The following is a 16,706-nucleotide window of genomic DNA, read 5'->3' on the forward strand; positions in this document are numbered from 1 at the left end:
TTCAGCACTTATTCAGACACATGAAGGAGGAGCTGAAATACATAAATTTAATTGATGAGGTTATTTTGGCCGAAAACGCACAAGCACACACATATAAACTCATAAAACATGTCATCATGTTAGTGGCTAAGAGCATGTCAGACACATCCAACCTTCCTCATGTTTGACTGTTCATACAAACACAATAATGTTCACCCTCAATGATATTTATGATGCGTGAGGCCTAATTGATCCCAAATGATACACAGGAAGTGTATTGAATTCATAAAAGCATCGCCTGAAACTAACACCATTGAGAGTGTGTTTGTGAATATGATTGAAGCCAAAACATTGCATCCCATCAGATCAGTAAAATCCAAATGTTTGTGCATTAGTGTTTGTTTGCAAAGCATAGACGTATCACCTTTCTCTAAACACTGTGGTGAAAACAGAATCATTTATTCATGATATCAATCAGTATTTTGCACTATATTAGTTGAAAAATAATATCTTATGGATGTTTTTTGTAGGCTGGTGGTTTGTCAGCACAGCTGAAGAACAGGGCTGGGTTCCTGCCACGTACCTGGACTCTCAGAGCGGCACCAGAGATGATCTGGACCTGGGAACATCTAGATCTGGAGAAGGTAGGACACGCCAATAACACTCTCTCCTACTTTCCCATGCACAAACACTCTTATACCCCAGGAAATCTTCACCAAAACCAGAATAAGATGACCTGTTTCGCATCTATTGACCAATCACCAAACAGAACCGTACAAATTGATTTTATAATGGAGTATACCAAAGTCTGTAGTATACTAAATTTTCTTTGAGAAGCTTCTGCTTGTTTGAGAAAAAGAGTGAGGACTTAAGGACTGAGAGACGCCATCGAATGGAGAAGGAGAAATAAAGCAAAGAAGGGCGGCTCCTCTATCATAAAAGTGCTGCAATCATTTCTTTGAATCTATACATAATAAATTACTTCTCTAAAAGGTTGCACTAGTACATTGGTTGTACTTCATAGTGTGTTATAACTACACACCATATTGAATCTGGGTGTTTCCTCAACTATGGGCACTTTTGGAAAAACATTTAGACATCATTTTATTAATTTATTTAATGAAGATTCCCACCACTGTGTCATTTCCACCACATCGCAAGTTACGTATTGTGTTTTTTAGCATTGTGTGGTTGAAACATTTCAGAATAAAATGGCATTTGAAAACAAATAAAAGTAATGAAGATCTTAAAGGCAGGGTAGGTAGGATTTATTAAAAATTAAAGATCCAAATTTGTTAAAACTTTCTATATATATCAATACATAATTAAAATGTAAGAACTCTGAAAAAAAGAGTATAAAAATCAAGTGACTCTAGACCGTTTAATCTGTATTAAACACAGCTCATTATTTCGATTCGGGACGAATCAAAGGATTGGCTTAGGCGACTGTCACTCTCTCGCAACCATGGCAACCACCCTTTTGCCACACAGCACCTGCCCACTTGCGCGCGACCGTTTGATTTGAGGAGTGCGAGAGGCACGGAACCTGATCACACCTCCGTCCAGTAGATGGCGGTAATGCACTATGTTTGCAAGCTGCCAATAAAATCTATCTAAGAAGAAGAAGAAGGCACTGAACCTAGGAATACCAAAACAATGGCAGAGAAAGAGCAATCTAAATTTACAGTACCGGCATATGCAGTTAGTGAAGGCAAACCAGGCAAAAAAATGCCCCTTCCCCTCCGCTTGTCTCAGGTAAATAATGCATCCTCTAGCTCAGCGGTCGGAGTCGCGCGTTCATGTGTTTTGGGGGCGTGGCTTTGGAAGAAGCACAGAAATGAGGGGGTGGAGTGAATGGAAATAATGAGATGTCTTTAAAACAGTCGTGAGAGGTCTACAGACACTCGATTTTGATACTTTCTTTTTCAGAGTACTTACATTTTAATTATGTATTGATATGTACATAAAGTTTAAACAAATTTGAAAAATAAAATTTTTAGACCATTTCTACCTACCCTGCCTTTAATCTTCATCTAACAAACAGACAAAGTGGAAATCTGTTGGGTTTAAAGTTACAATGAAACAGAAGTACTGACAGATCTTTTATTCTGTGTAACAGATTATTAAAAAAAGAAAAATACTGGGTTATTTCCATCAGATGTTGATTGGATGTCCGGCATGCATTAACAGAGAGTCTCAGAAGGTCGACATTTTGATGAAACAAACAAACAAACAAACAAACAAAAAATACATTGATGAATCATTCTCAATAAGATATACTGTATTTGCAAAATAATTTTCATTTCATGTCAAATCCTGGAACATAAATTGGCCAAAGTTGAAGAAACACCCAACTGTTTTCTTACTGCAATGAAACAAACATTGAGAAGTCTCATTATAAATTTGTCCCTTTCTAATCCTCCGTCTTCCCCAAACCCCAATCATCTGCTGCCATCAGCATTTCCAGAACCACATTTTTAGCTGCATCTTGAAATGTATGCCACTGAAGAGCTCAATGTGTAAGATTAGGAGTGGTCCGGCTGGAGATAAAGCTTCCGCTACTATCTTTGTCTTGAATAGATCGAAACATCCCAACACAATTTATTGATCCCCGAATGGTAATTTACCTTTCCATATGTCCACAACAGCTTCATTTATAGATGTTGCTGCAGTTTTTTCAGACTTAACTTTATTTGAGATAGACCATCTACTGTTTTTTTACTTCCACACCTTTTTTTCCTTTTGAATGTATGGAGATAATGAGTGGTTAATATATGTATACTGTATAATATGATACATGAATTTTCCACTCTCTTACACAATAAAAAGCATAAGCACTTTATGTGCACCACTAAAATCCAATAACACATGTATTAATCCAAACACTCCATTGCTTGCCATCATCGCTCAAGCCAAAAACCCTCCTAACCTATCACAAAACTCTTTTCTTTCATGTAATGTGTCTTCATCATTACACTAATACCAGTGTTCCTCCTGAGTTATTTATGTTGAGTTTGTCATGTCTCTGTTCTCTTTCTGCTGTCCTCATTCACCCGTGTCAGTTACTAAGAGACGTAAGGCTCATCTGAAGAGGCTTGACCGGAGATGGACACTAGGGGGAATAGTCAACCGCCAACAGAGCCGAGGTGAACACACATGCAATCACGCATGCCTGCATAGACTGATCACATGCAAGCAGTCACGTGTGTGTGACCAATCTGCATGGTGCGTTTGTGTGTTTGTGCAGGTTTACACAATGATTAGCTTTAATACGCACACAAACACGCTCTTTAGAAACCTAAACTCTATTTCTGGATAAAACTTCTGGATCTGGCTCCCAAAGCATGCTGGGTGGTCTGTTTCATCTGCGCTCCATCATAAAGACTGTTTGCAGATTATGAAAATGATGTGTCTCTGGATAAAGATTGGTTTAGAAGTACAGATTAATTCTGAAATATTGTAGTCTGATATCTATATGCCTGAAATCTCATGTATGCCTTTAGAGTTCAAAGTTCCAGATTCTTGATTATATAAGAGCTCAGACTGGTTTATGGTAGTAAATATTGATTTGGTTCTGGTCTAGCTGCTTCATTTTCTACTTTTCTATTAAAGCCTACTAAACAAGTATCTTTTGCAGGTTAACATAGCTTAAAGCAGGGGTGTCCAATCCTACACTTGGAGGACCAACGTCCTGCAGAGTTTAGCTTCAACCAGCTCCAAAATACTTGCCTGGAAGTTTCTAGTGAGCCTGAAGACCTTAGCTGTGTTTGAAATCGTCCCCTATACCCTCATTCACTTTTGCCTACATTACTTCACCAATGTAGTCCATTTGAATGAATGAAAACGAGTGAGTTAATTCGGATACTGAGTGTGTTGGAAGAGCTGCCGTTTTTGCATAGGTTGTGCTTGCTGTTTAATGATCATTTTAAACGTAGCAAACCGTTAAACAATTTAATAATCAATTAAAAAGGAATTTATACCTGTATTATATTACTCTGTACCCACATTGGACCAGCGGTTTGGAAAACGAATGGATTGATGATTCATCTGAATGAATGAGGCATTTATATAGCGATGATTCATCTGAGGGCGCCATCTTCTGGTGAGAAGCGGGAATTCATTCGGCACGACGATCACAGTGCATTATGGGTATTCTCTAGTCGTTGAGTTGTACACTTGTTAATGCAGTGCATTGTGGGATTGAACGAGTGAACTCGATTACGTCCACTATGGTTTCGGATACCACTAAAAATGGCTGCCCCTTCAAATAGTGGCCTATTTAATAGAGGGGGCGTTTTCGGACACAGCCCTTGATTAGCTGGTTGAAGTGTTTTTAAGTAGGTTCGGAGCTAAACTCTGCAGGACAGTTGCCCTCCAGGAGCAGCTTTGGGAACCCCTGGTTTAAAGGGATAGTTCACCCAAAAAATAAAATAAAAACTCACTACTCACCCTTATGTTGTTCCAAACCTGTACGACTTTTTTTTTTTTTTTTTTTTTTTCATACAATGAAAGTCAATGGAGAGCAATGTTGTTTTGGACCCCCATTTAATTACTACCATTATATGGACAAAAACATACTTCAACATCTAACATCAAACATCTTTTTTTGGTGTTGTACAGAAGAAAAAAACGTCATTCTGGTTTAAAAAAATAATAATTCTGAATTCAGCAGTCAGATCTGGCATCCTGCAGTTCACACATGAGGTTTGACCTTTCAAAATCCCAGGGTTTAATTCTAAACACCCAGACCTCAAATAATTACTAATGTCTAGACCTTTGGTGGAATTGTATGTTTGTATGGTAATGAGTCTCCTTGGAGATCTGCCGTTTCATGTTGAGTCACAAGGAATAGACCTCCACGGTTGTAATTCCCGCAGTTTTCCATTTGTGTACTCTGAGTGTAATGACTAACATGTCATGAACACCATGCACATGGCTGTAAGTAGACTCTAGACTAGAGCATGCTGGATCTGGAATTGGTGGGAGCTGGTAAGAGCTTCACCTGCACTGGCAAGTGGATGAATATCACCCTGACTGGGACTGTGTGAATGTCGACTGGGACTGTGTGAATGTCTACTGAGACTCCTAATGCCCGATACACATTGTACGATTTCCTGCCCAGATGAAAGATGACCGATCGTGGCAATTTCTGTAGTCGTGGCTCCTAAACGGTGATCCTACTGTAGGTCGTACATTGAGAGAGGTTCAAAGATGACCGTTGTCACAGTCTTGCGACCAAAGATAGCCTGCAATAATTTTTTGACAGTGTCATAAATTTATCATGATCATCTCACAGTGTGTTTGCTGCTATGACCTACGTCTACTGACTAGCCAATAAAAATGCAACATGAAATGGCGTATTGATCAAGGCGACATGTTGCTAAAACTATATATCTCAAGCTCCATTTGCAAAATTGGTATGCCAAGCTGGCCTCTTTTCCCTTGTCCATATTCTCCTCTTTTTTTCAGCGCACATAAAACCACAATTGCCAAAGTGCGATTCATCTTGCTCTATTTGTTTACCACTAACGCATGCTGATGACGTTTTATTCTTCTATACTCACTTGTGTCATAGTCTATGTTTCAATAGGTGTCACCATCGTACAGGCTAAATATATGTCGTACCCAAGTTTATCAGATCCATGTCGTATAGTGTCATTTGTAATGATGATTGCCAAAATCGCTAGCTTGGAAATCCAGACCTAAATCTAAAAGATTAATGGTCTGGCGTCGACTAATGAAAATCGCCCAGCTCGAGGGGCGGCACCAAGCATGCATTTGAAAATCTCACTGCACGCAATTGGATAACACTACGACCAATCACAACAATAAACCCCATACGCTTAGCTACCAGCGGAACTAACTGGTAGATTAAACTCCGTAAATTACCGTATCCGGTCGGCAAAACAGCAAAAACGTCCTTCTTGCAAAGGAACGATTCGAGCGGCGTCTTCTGTTCCTCTTTTAGATAAAAAGCCAAGTCTAACTCGTTCATTGTAGCGGCCAAAGCCGTTTCAAACAACTGGTGTTCATCCATAGCCATCTTGCAATGTTTACTAATGACTTGGACGTCACAGCGCTGTCGTCATCTGTTTAGCTCGCCTCTGGCCCGCCTATATCAGATAACCCGATGTGATTGGTGCAGCTCAGATCGAGGGGCATATTTAATGAGCATCATTACCCGACACCAGAGTAACTCGCTGAGCAAATTCAACTTGTGCTCTCGCGAGAACTCTGGATTACCAGGGTACAAAATCGCACATTCCGTAGCAGGCGTAAGATATGAAATACCAGTTCTTATGTTTATGGGATGAGTTATGTTAATTAGTCTCTTAAAATCTTCAAGTCCTCCAACAACCACCTCTAACAACCGTGGTAACTATGGCATTTTAGGCAAAACTATGGTTACCGTGGTCAAATTTGATAAGTATTATAAATTTTTCTCTTTTCTTCCGAAAGTGGCTTATGCAGATTGGGATAAAAATTCTGGTTTTAGATTGGATGTGACACTGTTACAGTAACTGCCTTTCCCTCATTATTTCTCCCTTACTTTGCTCTGCATCATTGGAGAAGTCTTTGGAAACTCACAGTGGAAATTGTGGAAGTAGGTCATTGGCTCGCTGTGTGTGACTGCATTTAATCCTGTCATTTTTTTTTACCGTATACATACTAATGAGTCAGAGAGCACCACGGTTGATCCAGAGACAAAGAACAGCCAAGGAGTTTCAGAGGGAACGTTTCTCCATAAACACAAGTTGCAACCTTCAAAACAGGTCAGAGGTTGTGATGGCTTCAGAGTGGTTGCTTGAAATAAACGAATGATCTTTTGTAACATAATGGTTTCAAAATCCATACTGAAATACAGTACTAGGAGCCCTTGGACCCTAATTTACAACTAACTTCTCAAAAAAGTACATTTGATCCATGATGAAAATTTTCATCTATCATCATTTATTGATGATATTGATGATCATTTATTCACCCGCATTCTCCAAACCAGAATTTTTATTTATTTATCTTTATTTTAAGTACTATTCTTCCATATACCACAAAAGGAGATGTTAGGCAGTATGTTCATGCTGCTCTTTTCCTTAAATTGAATGGTTCACCCAAAACATTTTATTCTGTCATTTTCTCACCCTCAAGCTGTTTCAAAACCTGTACGAGTTTCTTTCTTCTGCCTAACACAAAAGACGATATTTTGAAGAATGTTGGTTATCAAACAGTTTATGGACCCCATTGACTTCAATTATATATTTTTTCTTCCATACGATGGAAGTCAGTGGGGTTCATTAGCTGTTTGATTACCCATTTTCTTTCAAATATCTTTTTTGTTCAGCTGAAGAAAGGAGTGCATACAGGTTTGGAACAACTTGAGGGTGAGTAAGTAACGACAAAAAGTTAATTTTTGGTTGAACTATCCCTACTAGCTTGATCAGACACAGTGATCATCATTCACTTTCAATCAGCATTCCTCTAAATTTATCCATTTCTATTCTATGAAAAAATTAAAATCATAAAAGTTTCGGAATGACATAAGGATGAGTAAATGAACTATTTTCATTTTTAGATGGGTGCAGCTCAAATTCAGACAACTCCTGCCGGACCGAGCACGACTTTTGGTTATAGCTTATATGAAATGTTAAAGCAAGCGAGTTTCAGGAAGGTCAATATGACAGCTAGAATGATCTGTGTACCCACAATCTCTCTCTCATTTCGTATCGCAGTGGTTTTTAGGTCACGGAGGCTGAAGGAGAAAATGCCTCTGTTGGCACACAACCCCACAAGAGCATGCAAAACTCAAGTAATGTGTTCTGGACCGACCTGACTTTTTCCACCGTCCAGAACAGTCCATGAAAATACTGCTGACTGTTGGGAAATGTGTTTTTGTGGCGTTTCTTTTTGTGTGTTTTTAGCTCTTACGTTTTTACCCTCAAATCTCTCACTCCTGTTGGTTGTCATCTGTCCACACTATGACTTTCTCTTGTGGACCTCAAAAGGAGATGTTTAGCAGAATGCCTGCAATCAGCTCTTCTGCATTTGGTAAAAATGATTAGTGTTGGTTTTAGGTCAGAAGTTCAGAATGAGATCAGCACAGGGTAGTTTCTTCTCTTTCATATGTTCACTTATCAGATTTCCCAGCTTGTCTGCTCCCACGAAATAATTAAGTGTTAATAGAGACGTTACGAAAGAGAGTGACTAACTACCCTGACCTCATGTCATCTGTTGCTGGCAAACTGTGTTACTCACTGCTTAGAAAAACTACATATAGGATATTCATCTCTCTTTTTTGTTGTTTTTCTTTCTCAACACTTCTCCCACTATAAATGTCTTTTTATCAGCTCTATTTCTGTTTCACTAAATCGAAATTTATAGCATTGCTCTGAGCAGACTGTAAGCTCTTTCGCAAAGGGAAAGACATCAGAGTTTGATATGTAGATGTTAAACACAGTTGTGTCATATGTAAACGATACTGAATAATGTTTTATGTGGGTTTTTAGGGAAGATAAATGCTTTATAAGATCTCAGGAGTCTTCAATGCAAAATGGTGGGAATAAAACTGGTTGCGATCTGTTATTTGTCTTACTGTGTGAATCTCACAAAACCTGTCATGAACATATCCAGGACATATTTTAGCACAAGAAAGAAAGAAAATGATGTCTAGGTTTAGGACCATTCCTTTTTTTTTCTTCTTTTTTTGCAATGTGAGATTATTTTCACGAGAATTAAGCACATGTTCTTCCCCAATTTGTATTATCATTATACAAAACAGTCTCATTCTCTTTACTGTTCATGGGAAAATAATATATTATTTCAATTGTAAAACTGGTAGTATGTGTTGTCCTATCTTTAATGCTGGCATAATGTCCTGATGCATTATGGTGATTCTATATTCCTAATGCAATATGTAAATCTTTTTTTTCTTTTTTCTTCATGACCTTGATATGTTTGTATAAGACTGACCCTGCTAAGTATTTCATATGGAATAATACTAGAACCGGAGTGGAGAGGCTTATGATAATTATTGTGTCTTGGGCTTGTATTGCTCTGGTTACAACAGGCCCACTGTCTCCTGGAGGGTTCGTTAATGTTATTACTATTGACGGATTGTGAGATGATTGTGTTATTGTGCCTGTGGTGAAGGGTGAGTTTTGGACCGGTCTTACTGCAAACTTTGTGGTTTTACTTCTGCCTCTGTTTTCCCAAGGAGAGTCCCTAAATTTGTAAGTTTATAAGTTAGCAGTTAAATCCATTAGTCAACCTCCTTTCACACCACAGAAAAGGCAAAGACCCAAGTACAGAAAAAAGTCCTTTCTCATTCTTTTTCCCTTATCTGTCTTTTTTAGAGGAGAAATATGTCACTGTCCAGGCTTATGGCAGTCAGGGAAAGGATGAGATCGGGTTCGAGAAAGGAGTAACCGTGGAGGTCATCCAGAAGAACCTGGAGGGATGGTGGTACATCAGGTAATCAATCTGGACCTCACACTTTAAGGTGGTATATTATGGAAATATTTGCTTTTTTTAAATATTTGGTAATATCTTTGCTGATGATATTTAATTTCTTCATTGCAATTTGTCTGGTGATATTGCATTTTGAGTCTTCAGAAACATCTGCACTACTAGAGATTACTATGTTATCACTGTATTAATTGGTACTGTATATAGCAAATCTCAACTGCTTGATTATACAGTATATATTAAAAGTAGGATATATAGTGCATCCTATTTTTCCTGCATACAGTACACTCATATACAGAGAAATATATGCTATATTGCAAATCTCAACTGCCTGATTTTTAATTTGGTCACAAAATGTAAATATAGCTCTATAAATAAAGTTAGATATGTAAGTATATCCAACTTGATCATATAAAGCAGTATATACTATTGGCCTATAGCATATCTCAATTGCTAGATTGCTTGTTTTTAATGAAATGGAAACTAATTACCGCCCAGCTCTAATCTAAAGGCATGATATTAAGATATTAGAAATATTAACATCATGATTTTCTGTAAAAGCTGCTTTGAAACCATATGTAGAGTGATTGGGGCTTATGTACATATGATGCCATATAATTAGTGTGTGTATATATTATATATGAAGTAGATGCTTCTGCATATTAAGGATACATAGAAAAAATGACAGTTTTACAATTTTTTGCAATCTCTGGATGGTCAATAGGACTTAATCTTACTTAAAATGTTATGCTGACCTCTAGTGGTCAGTAGGAGAACGGTTAATGGATTTTATTTGTAATCCCCCCCATGTTTTGAAATATGTGTAATACTTCTACTAATGTGTTGCAGGTATCAGGGTAAGGAGGGCTGGGCCCCAGCCTCATACCTGAAGAAACTGAAAGATGACCTTTCCCCAAGGAAGAAGACTCTGACTGGCCCTGTGGAGATCATTGGAAACATAATGGAGATCAGCAACCTCCTCAACAAGAAGGCTGTAAGCGAGAAGGACATTCAAACTGATGGCGAGGCCACCAGCCCTGAGCGCCACATTTCCAAAAGTGAAATCAGTTTACCTATCCCATATGCCCCAGAGGCTGGAGTGGCACCCACAGTGGTCACTGGTTTGGGAATGAACTCTGGATCTAGCGCCGCCCTACAGGAGAACAAGAGCAGGGCAGAGCCGGGGTCGCCTGCCATAGCCCGGGTGGCACCACACAGAGTTGAGATCGGTGAGTAAACAGTTGGTTTATGACATGTATAACTTAATGTATACAGCATTCACATGTTCAGAATATAATAGAATAGAAAAGTTAGATATATAAGACTTACAGTATTTATTTACTTTATTCAAAACAAGTACAATTATAATAAAATTTCTTTCTTTATTAATATAGCTATATGTTTTATATTTAATATAAAATCATATTTAATTGTATAATTATATCTCCATATGATATAATAAATATGTTTATGTTCCTGTTATTTTTGCACATAGGATTTGATGCCATAGGTAACATTTCTTTGTGGTAAACAGATATTTCCTAACATTTTGTCCGGGTGTTGTGTACCTTGATAGTGACACATTCACTGTCTCTGTTGCTCAACATTCAGCCTGTCAACTGCTGTTTGTTTGACTTTTGTTTGTTCTTGTGCTTATTTTTCTAATGCTAAGTGCACACTATACAACAGAAAAAAAATTCCCATAGTGCTGTACTGCTCACATTACATGACATTCATTCTTGTTAAATCTGTTTTGTTGTGGATGAGATGCACACACTATTATTTCACCTTAACAGGTCCTTAACAGACAGCATATGATCCCCAATATTCTTCGCCTTGGTTAAAACTTGCAAAGTGACTGATTCTATTCAAATAACAGCAGCTTAAGTTGTATGCATGGTACTTTTTGCTAATAAATCTAAAAACAACAAATATGAAATATGACATTTAAAGAGACAATGGTTAATGTTCTATTTTCTCATTGGCTATCTCTTATCATTGCCCTCGTTACTTAAACATCATACCCAGGCCATCACATTTCTCACACTACAAGATTTCCTTCTGATATTTTTTTCTTAAACATGCTTGTTGTGAATGCATGCTTGAGTGTGTTGAAACACATCTCTGAACTTCTCTCTTATAATGAGGGTTAGTGATGGCACTGTAATCCAGTTTGGCTCCAATTGCCTTTGTTAAAATAAGAAAGAAAGAAAAAAAAGTGACAGACAAATTGGGAACTCTCCTATTTTAATGGCCTAAATTTGATTAAACTATGGTAATGTTTGCTGTCTTGAGCTGAGATGTTTTGTATTCAATTGGCAGGATCTCCAAACCTCAGACAGAAACCTCCTCCTCGCAGAGATACAAATCTGGTAAGTTAAGTGTTTTATGATCAAATTTAATTCATAGAGAGCAGCATTTATTTAGACAGTAATGTCTTTTGCTCCAAAACTCAAGGCATTCCAGTTGCCCAAACCTCCAGAGGCCCCTACTGTGGAAGCGGAGTACTACACCATAGCAGAGTTTCAATCCAGTATCTCAGATGGCATTAGTTTCCGTGGAGGACAAAAGGCTGATGTAAGGCTGATATATCTGATATATTTTATTTTTCAAAAACAAAATTATCATTTGACAATATGAAAATATATAAAATAATTAAGATATACAGTGGGGTTCAAAAGACTTTTACCAAATTAACAATGGGATTTATTTGTTTAAAACTTAATATAAACACATTTTCAAAGTTTAGATTGCACTGTATGATAAATATATGCCATTGTATAATGTTAACACGTAATATGTGGTCTTCAGGTCATAGAGAAGAACTCTGGTGGTTGGTGGTACGTCCAGATCGGGGAAATGGAAGGCTGGGCACCCTGCTCCTACATTGATAAACGCAAGAAGCCCAACCTAAGCAGGCGAACCAGTACACTCACCCGCCCCAAAGTTCCACCCCCTGCTCCACCAGTCAAAAAACAGGATTCTGAGGAATCACCTTCTCTGGGTGGCTCTGCCTCCAAAGCTCCAGAATCCCCCACTCAGTGTGTCTATGAGGAGCCGGAATATGACGTTCCTGCCATTGGTTTTGAATCCGATCTGGACAGTAATCCTCCGAAACAAAAAACAAATAATTCCACTAAACCAGAGCCCCGTAAGTTTGAAATTAAAAGCAATCCAGCAGCTGCCGAAAGGATTGCACAGGCTGGCAAAGCGTCACCTTTACTAAAAGTGATGACCTCCCCCTTGAGGAAAAGAAACTCATTAGAGGATGTCAATAGGGAGGAAGTGATCTATGAAAATGAAGGGTTTAGGTTTTCCTCTGATGACTTTGCCAGTGGTTGTGATTCGGATACACCAAGGAGTCTCACATTGGGTCGCAAACCTTACGGGTCCTCTTCTGGAGGAGGGAAGCCCCTACGGAAAGTAACGCCGGATCTAAGCCGGAGCCACTCTCTTGGTCGTTCTGAGAGACACAGCCCCAAGTCATCATCAGACGAATCAGGACGCAATCCCAAAAGAGAGCCTGTTATGCGTAAAGATGTGGAGATCCGGATTGGTCAGAGTCCTTTAGCCAGACCCAAACCAGTAGTGCGACCTAAACCTTTGCTTACAAAGTCGGAGCCACAAAGTCCAGAAAGAATGGACATCAAAAGCCTACGTCGCCAGCTTCGGCCCACGGGAAGTCTTCGGCAAGGAGCGGTCCGTGCAGTGCGCGGTGAAGATTCTGAGACGGCTTCCATTGTGTCTTCAGAGGATTCCATCTCCTCAAGAAGTACCTCCGATCTCTCCAGCGTCTATTCCAAAGGTAGCCGAGGTGGGGAATCCGACCACGAAAGTTCGATCTACAGGACCACAGATGCCTACGAACGAGCCCAAGAGTCAGAGGTTAGCTTCCCAGCCGGTGTGGATGTTGAGGTGCTGGAGAAGCAGGAAAGTGGATGGTGTTATGTCCGTTGGGGCAATGATGAGGGTTGGGCACCTGCTTTCTACTTGGAGCCAGTCAAGCATACCCATAACGTCGGGGTTCAAGAATCCCGTGATGGCCCTCTTGTGGATCTCGGTAGCACCAACAAGTCCAACAGCCTCGAGAAAAACGAGCAGCGTGTTCAAGCCCTTAACAACCTCAACCAGCAGAACCTGAGGAGTATGAGCAACCCTAGCCCACCAATCCCATCCAAACCACCAGGGGGATTTAGCAAACCAACCGCAATGCTGAACGGATCAGGCGTACGGATGCGGAACGGTGTCCGTCAGGCAGCAGTGCGACCGCAGTCAGTGTTTGTGTCTCCCCCACAGCCTCTGAAGGACACTAACATCCATACAGGGTCTTTGAGGAGAAATGAATCACTGGGTGCTGGCGACCACTTGAGGTCCACAGGAGTAAGGCGAAACTCCTCCTTTACTGCCGTTCGACCGCAGCCAGCGACCGATGTGCGGGTGAGGGCTGGGACCACCATTACAGCTCCCGTCGGAAGTTCAAGCCCCTTGATTTCCCAGAGAAATGGAATTCCAATCTCTACAGTAAGACCCAAGCCCATCGAGAAGACACACCTCATTCACAACAACCTTCGAGAGGTTTACGTATCTATTGCTGATTACCGTGGCGATGAAGAGACCATGGGTTTCTCGGAGGGCACTAGTCTTGAAGTTTTGGAGAAGAATCCAAATGGATGGTGGTACTGCCAGGTTCTCGATGGCTTACAGGGACGTAAAGGCTGGGTACCGTCTAACTACCTGGAGAGAAAAAAGTAATTCCCCAAAAATGTTTTAAACATGCACAATTGTAATCAAAATGTAAAAAGACGAACTGACTGAAGGACTTTAGGTTTGAAACGAGAGGGACAGAGCCTTTTAGAAAGGAGTTTACATTAAAACTAGAGTAATGCAGGTGAATGTTTAGCAAAATACCTGCCGAAACTTTATGCCAAATGGGTGCCTTCTTACATCTTTTACTGAATGTTAAGAGGAATTGGTCAAATACCAGTGAAGCAACGAAAATACTAAACTTCAACTTAGTGCCATAGGCCTACAAGTACTGAAAGCAACAAACTTATTTTTGTTACAACGTTGAAAAGAGAGAAAGATCATTTCAGCATAGATGCATAACAAAATGTGCAAATTCAATCTTAAGCACTCAAAAACAAGAAATGTCCGTTAAAAATGTTTTGAACAGAAAAACCAACTTCAAAATTTTATCAAAGCATTGAGTGCATTCAAAAAAACAAAGCATAACTTTGATTGTCGTTTTTTAAAAACGTATCATTTTTTAGAAATTGTTTTGTGTTGATGTTTTTATATCTTCCTTAGAGATGTATTTCTGCTTTCTTGTAACATCCTAAACCATCAAAACATTCACTGACTTACTTCCTGTCCTGATCAGTTATGACGGATCAATCTCTTTTGTCTTCCCCATTCTATAAATATTCGCAGGCCAAAACGAATAAAACATGTTCAAGGAAAACAGTCTGTGAAAGCTATATGCATAGATCACCTCATGCCCGCCTCTTTATTGGGTTTAAACCCAAGTTTAGTTTACAAAGTGCATCTGGTCATGTTAGGAGGGTAGACAGCTTCAAAGGAGAGGACTTTAGATATCGCTGCTCTGTGTGTGCTAAGTCATGAAATTAGGACTGGAAAATCTTATGTTTTGCTCAGCATTTTATCCCAGGGAAGTAGTAACATAACATTGAGCCAAAAATTATATCACACCAAAGAAGAATTACAGACACATTTTGTTTTAGAGTTAGTATTTATTTGTATGGGTACAAATACAGTGTATTCGACAAAACCTAAACCAGGTTTCAGAACAGAGAACAAAGTATATTTAATCGTTATATCTGGAAGCACTTGATTTTTTTAACCCAAAGAAAAGCACATTAATATGCAAGGTTAATTTGTACGTTATGATATTGCTGGGCAGTATTGAATCTGAAGTTACACAATAAGCAGTTTAAACTTCTATCATTTAAGAATAGCTCTTCATTTTCCGTCAAAAGATATCCAAAAAATGATCTTAGTCCATAGTCCGATTTGTGCTTTCTTTTTTTAGACGTCTGAGCTCAGAATGATTACTTCTCCCTGATTCAGTCATATAATACTCATTAACAACAGCATCAAACAGCTGATGTTCAAGACTGCTGAAATATTTTTCTAATGAATAGTGTGAGCTCTTAATTGGGTTTCGCACTACTTTGATTTATTTTTTTTCTGCTGGACAGTATTTTAGTGTTAAACAGTTAAAACATTAATTACCTGCTAGATTGCAGTTATATTCTATTAAGCAGAAAGTTGTTTATTTTGTCTTGTTTGTTTGTTGGTTGTTGTGTGATCACACATGGACAATAATGATGAATGAAGTCGTTAATTTGTTGTGAATCAATGCATTTGAACTTTTTCTTGAATGCATTGGTTAAAAGATGCAGTGTACTTCATCAGCATATAATTTATTTAACAACATTTTTGTTGTATTTATTATTTTAATTAAAAAAAAAGTTTTTTTTATTGTCATTTGACACATGTGTAGTTTTGTAGTAATTGGCTACTGCTATATTCTGAGCTTTTTTTCCTACCAAGATGATTTTTTGTCTCTTATGTAGGACTTTATTACTCGTACTCTTGAAATTCGATTTTTTTTTAATTCATGGGACCATTTCCCCCATGTTTTTCCTCATTATTTATTAAATTTCTTTTTTTTTTTAATCAGGAATGCATTTTCAACCAAGCTGAAAGCTGCACCTTTAGCAACTATGGACACTTCCTTTCTCGTTATTGAGCCACATATAATGCCAGATTATTTAAGCAAAAAATCATTTGTTCTTATTTTAATATCATCATACCACTTAATAAAAAAAAAAAATTAAAAAAAAAACGACCGTACAAAAAAATCTAAATGATAATCAATCAATCCTCCTAATTAAAAGCCAGCATTAAAATGGGAATGATCAAATAGCAACTGTCATCAATTTTATAATTAAAAACAGCAGGGCTTTATAGTTCTATAGTATATGTGGATCCCAAATTGTGACTGGACCAAATTTGATTTGATTTGAGTGTTTCTTTTAAATGTTATCTTAAAAAACACACAAAAAAACCCAGCAATAATGGAATTTTAAAGTGATTTTTTTAATTTAACGTTACAATTTGAACATGAAAATGAAGCCATTGCACTCTCAGTTGCAACTCTCCTTTGACGATGGCATTATAGAAATGTGTCGACTCACTACAGCGCAGCAGCTTGTGATGGATTATCTCCATTAACACTATGCTTT

General features: G+C 38.4%; 1 protein-coding gene across 3 annotated transcripts in view; it reads left to right on the forward strand.

Moving 5' to 3' along the window:
- sh3pxd2aa (SH3 and PX domains 2Aa) overlaps window positions 1-14,907 on the forward strand; it is a 109,730-nt gene extending 94,823 nt beyond the window's left edge. For 2 of the 3 annotated variants that reach the window (XM_084392011.1, XM_084392012.1), the window contains 7 exons: window positions 510-623; window positions 3,042-3,125; window positions 9,327-9,444; window positions 10,288-10,667; window positions 11,761-11,810; window positions 11,896-12,015; window positions 12,250-14,907. In XM_084392011.1, the coding sequence (XP_084248137.1) occupies window positions 510-623; window positions 3,042-3,125; window positions 9,327-9,444; window positions 10,288-10,667; window positions 11,761-11,810; window positions 11,896-12,015; window positions 12,250-14,190 (2,807 nt within the window). In that variant the 3' untranslated portion in view covers window positions 14,191-14,907. The remainder of the gene's footprint in view (window positions 1-509; window positions 624-3,041; window positions 3,126-9,326; window positions 9,445-10,287; window positions 10,668-11,760; window positions 11,811-11,895; window positions 12,016-12,249) is intronic. The other variant, XM_084392013.1, reaches the window with a different exon arrangement.
- The last annotated feature ends 1,799 nt before the right edge of the window (window positions 14,908-16,706 follow it).

Source organism: Rutilus rutilus, assembly GCF_951802725.1.
Source record: "Rutilus rutilus genome assembly, chromosome: 2".
In the NCBI taxonomy this organism is placed as follows: domain Eukaryota; kingdom Metazoa; phylum Chordata; class Actinopteri; order Cypriniformes; family Leuciscidae; genus Rutilus; species Rutilus rutilus.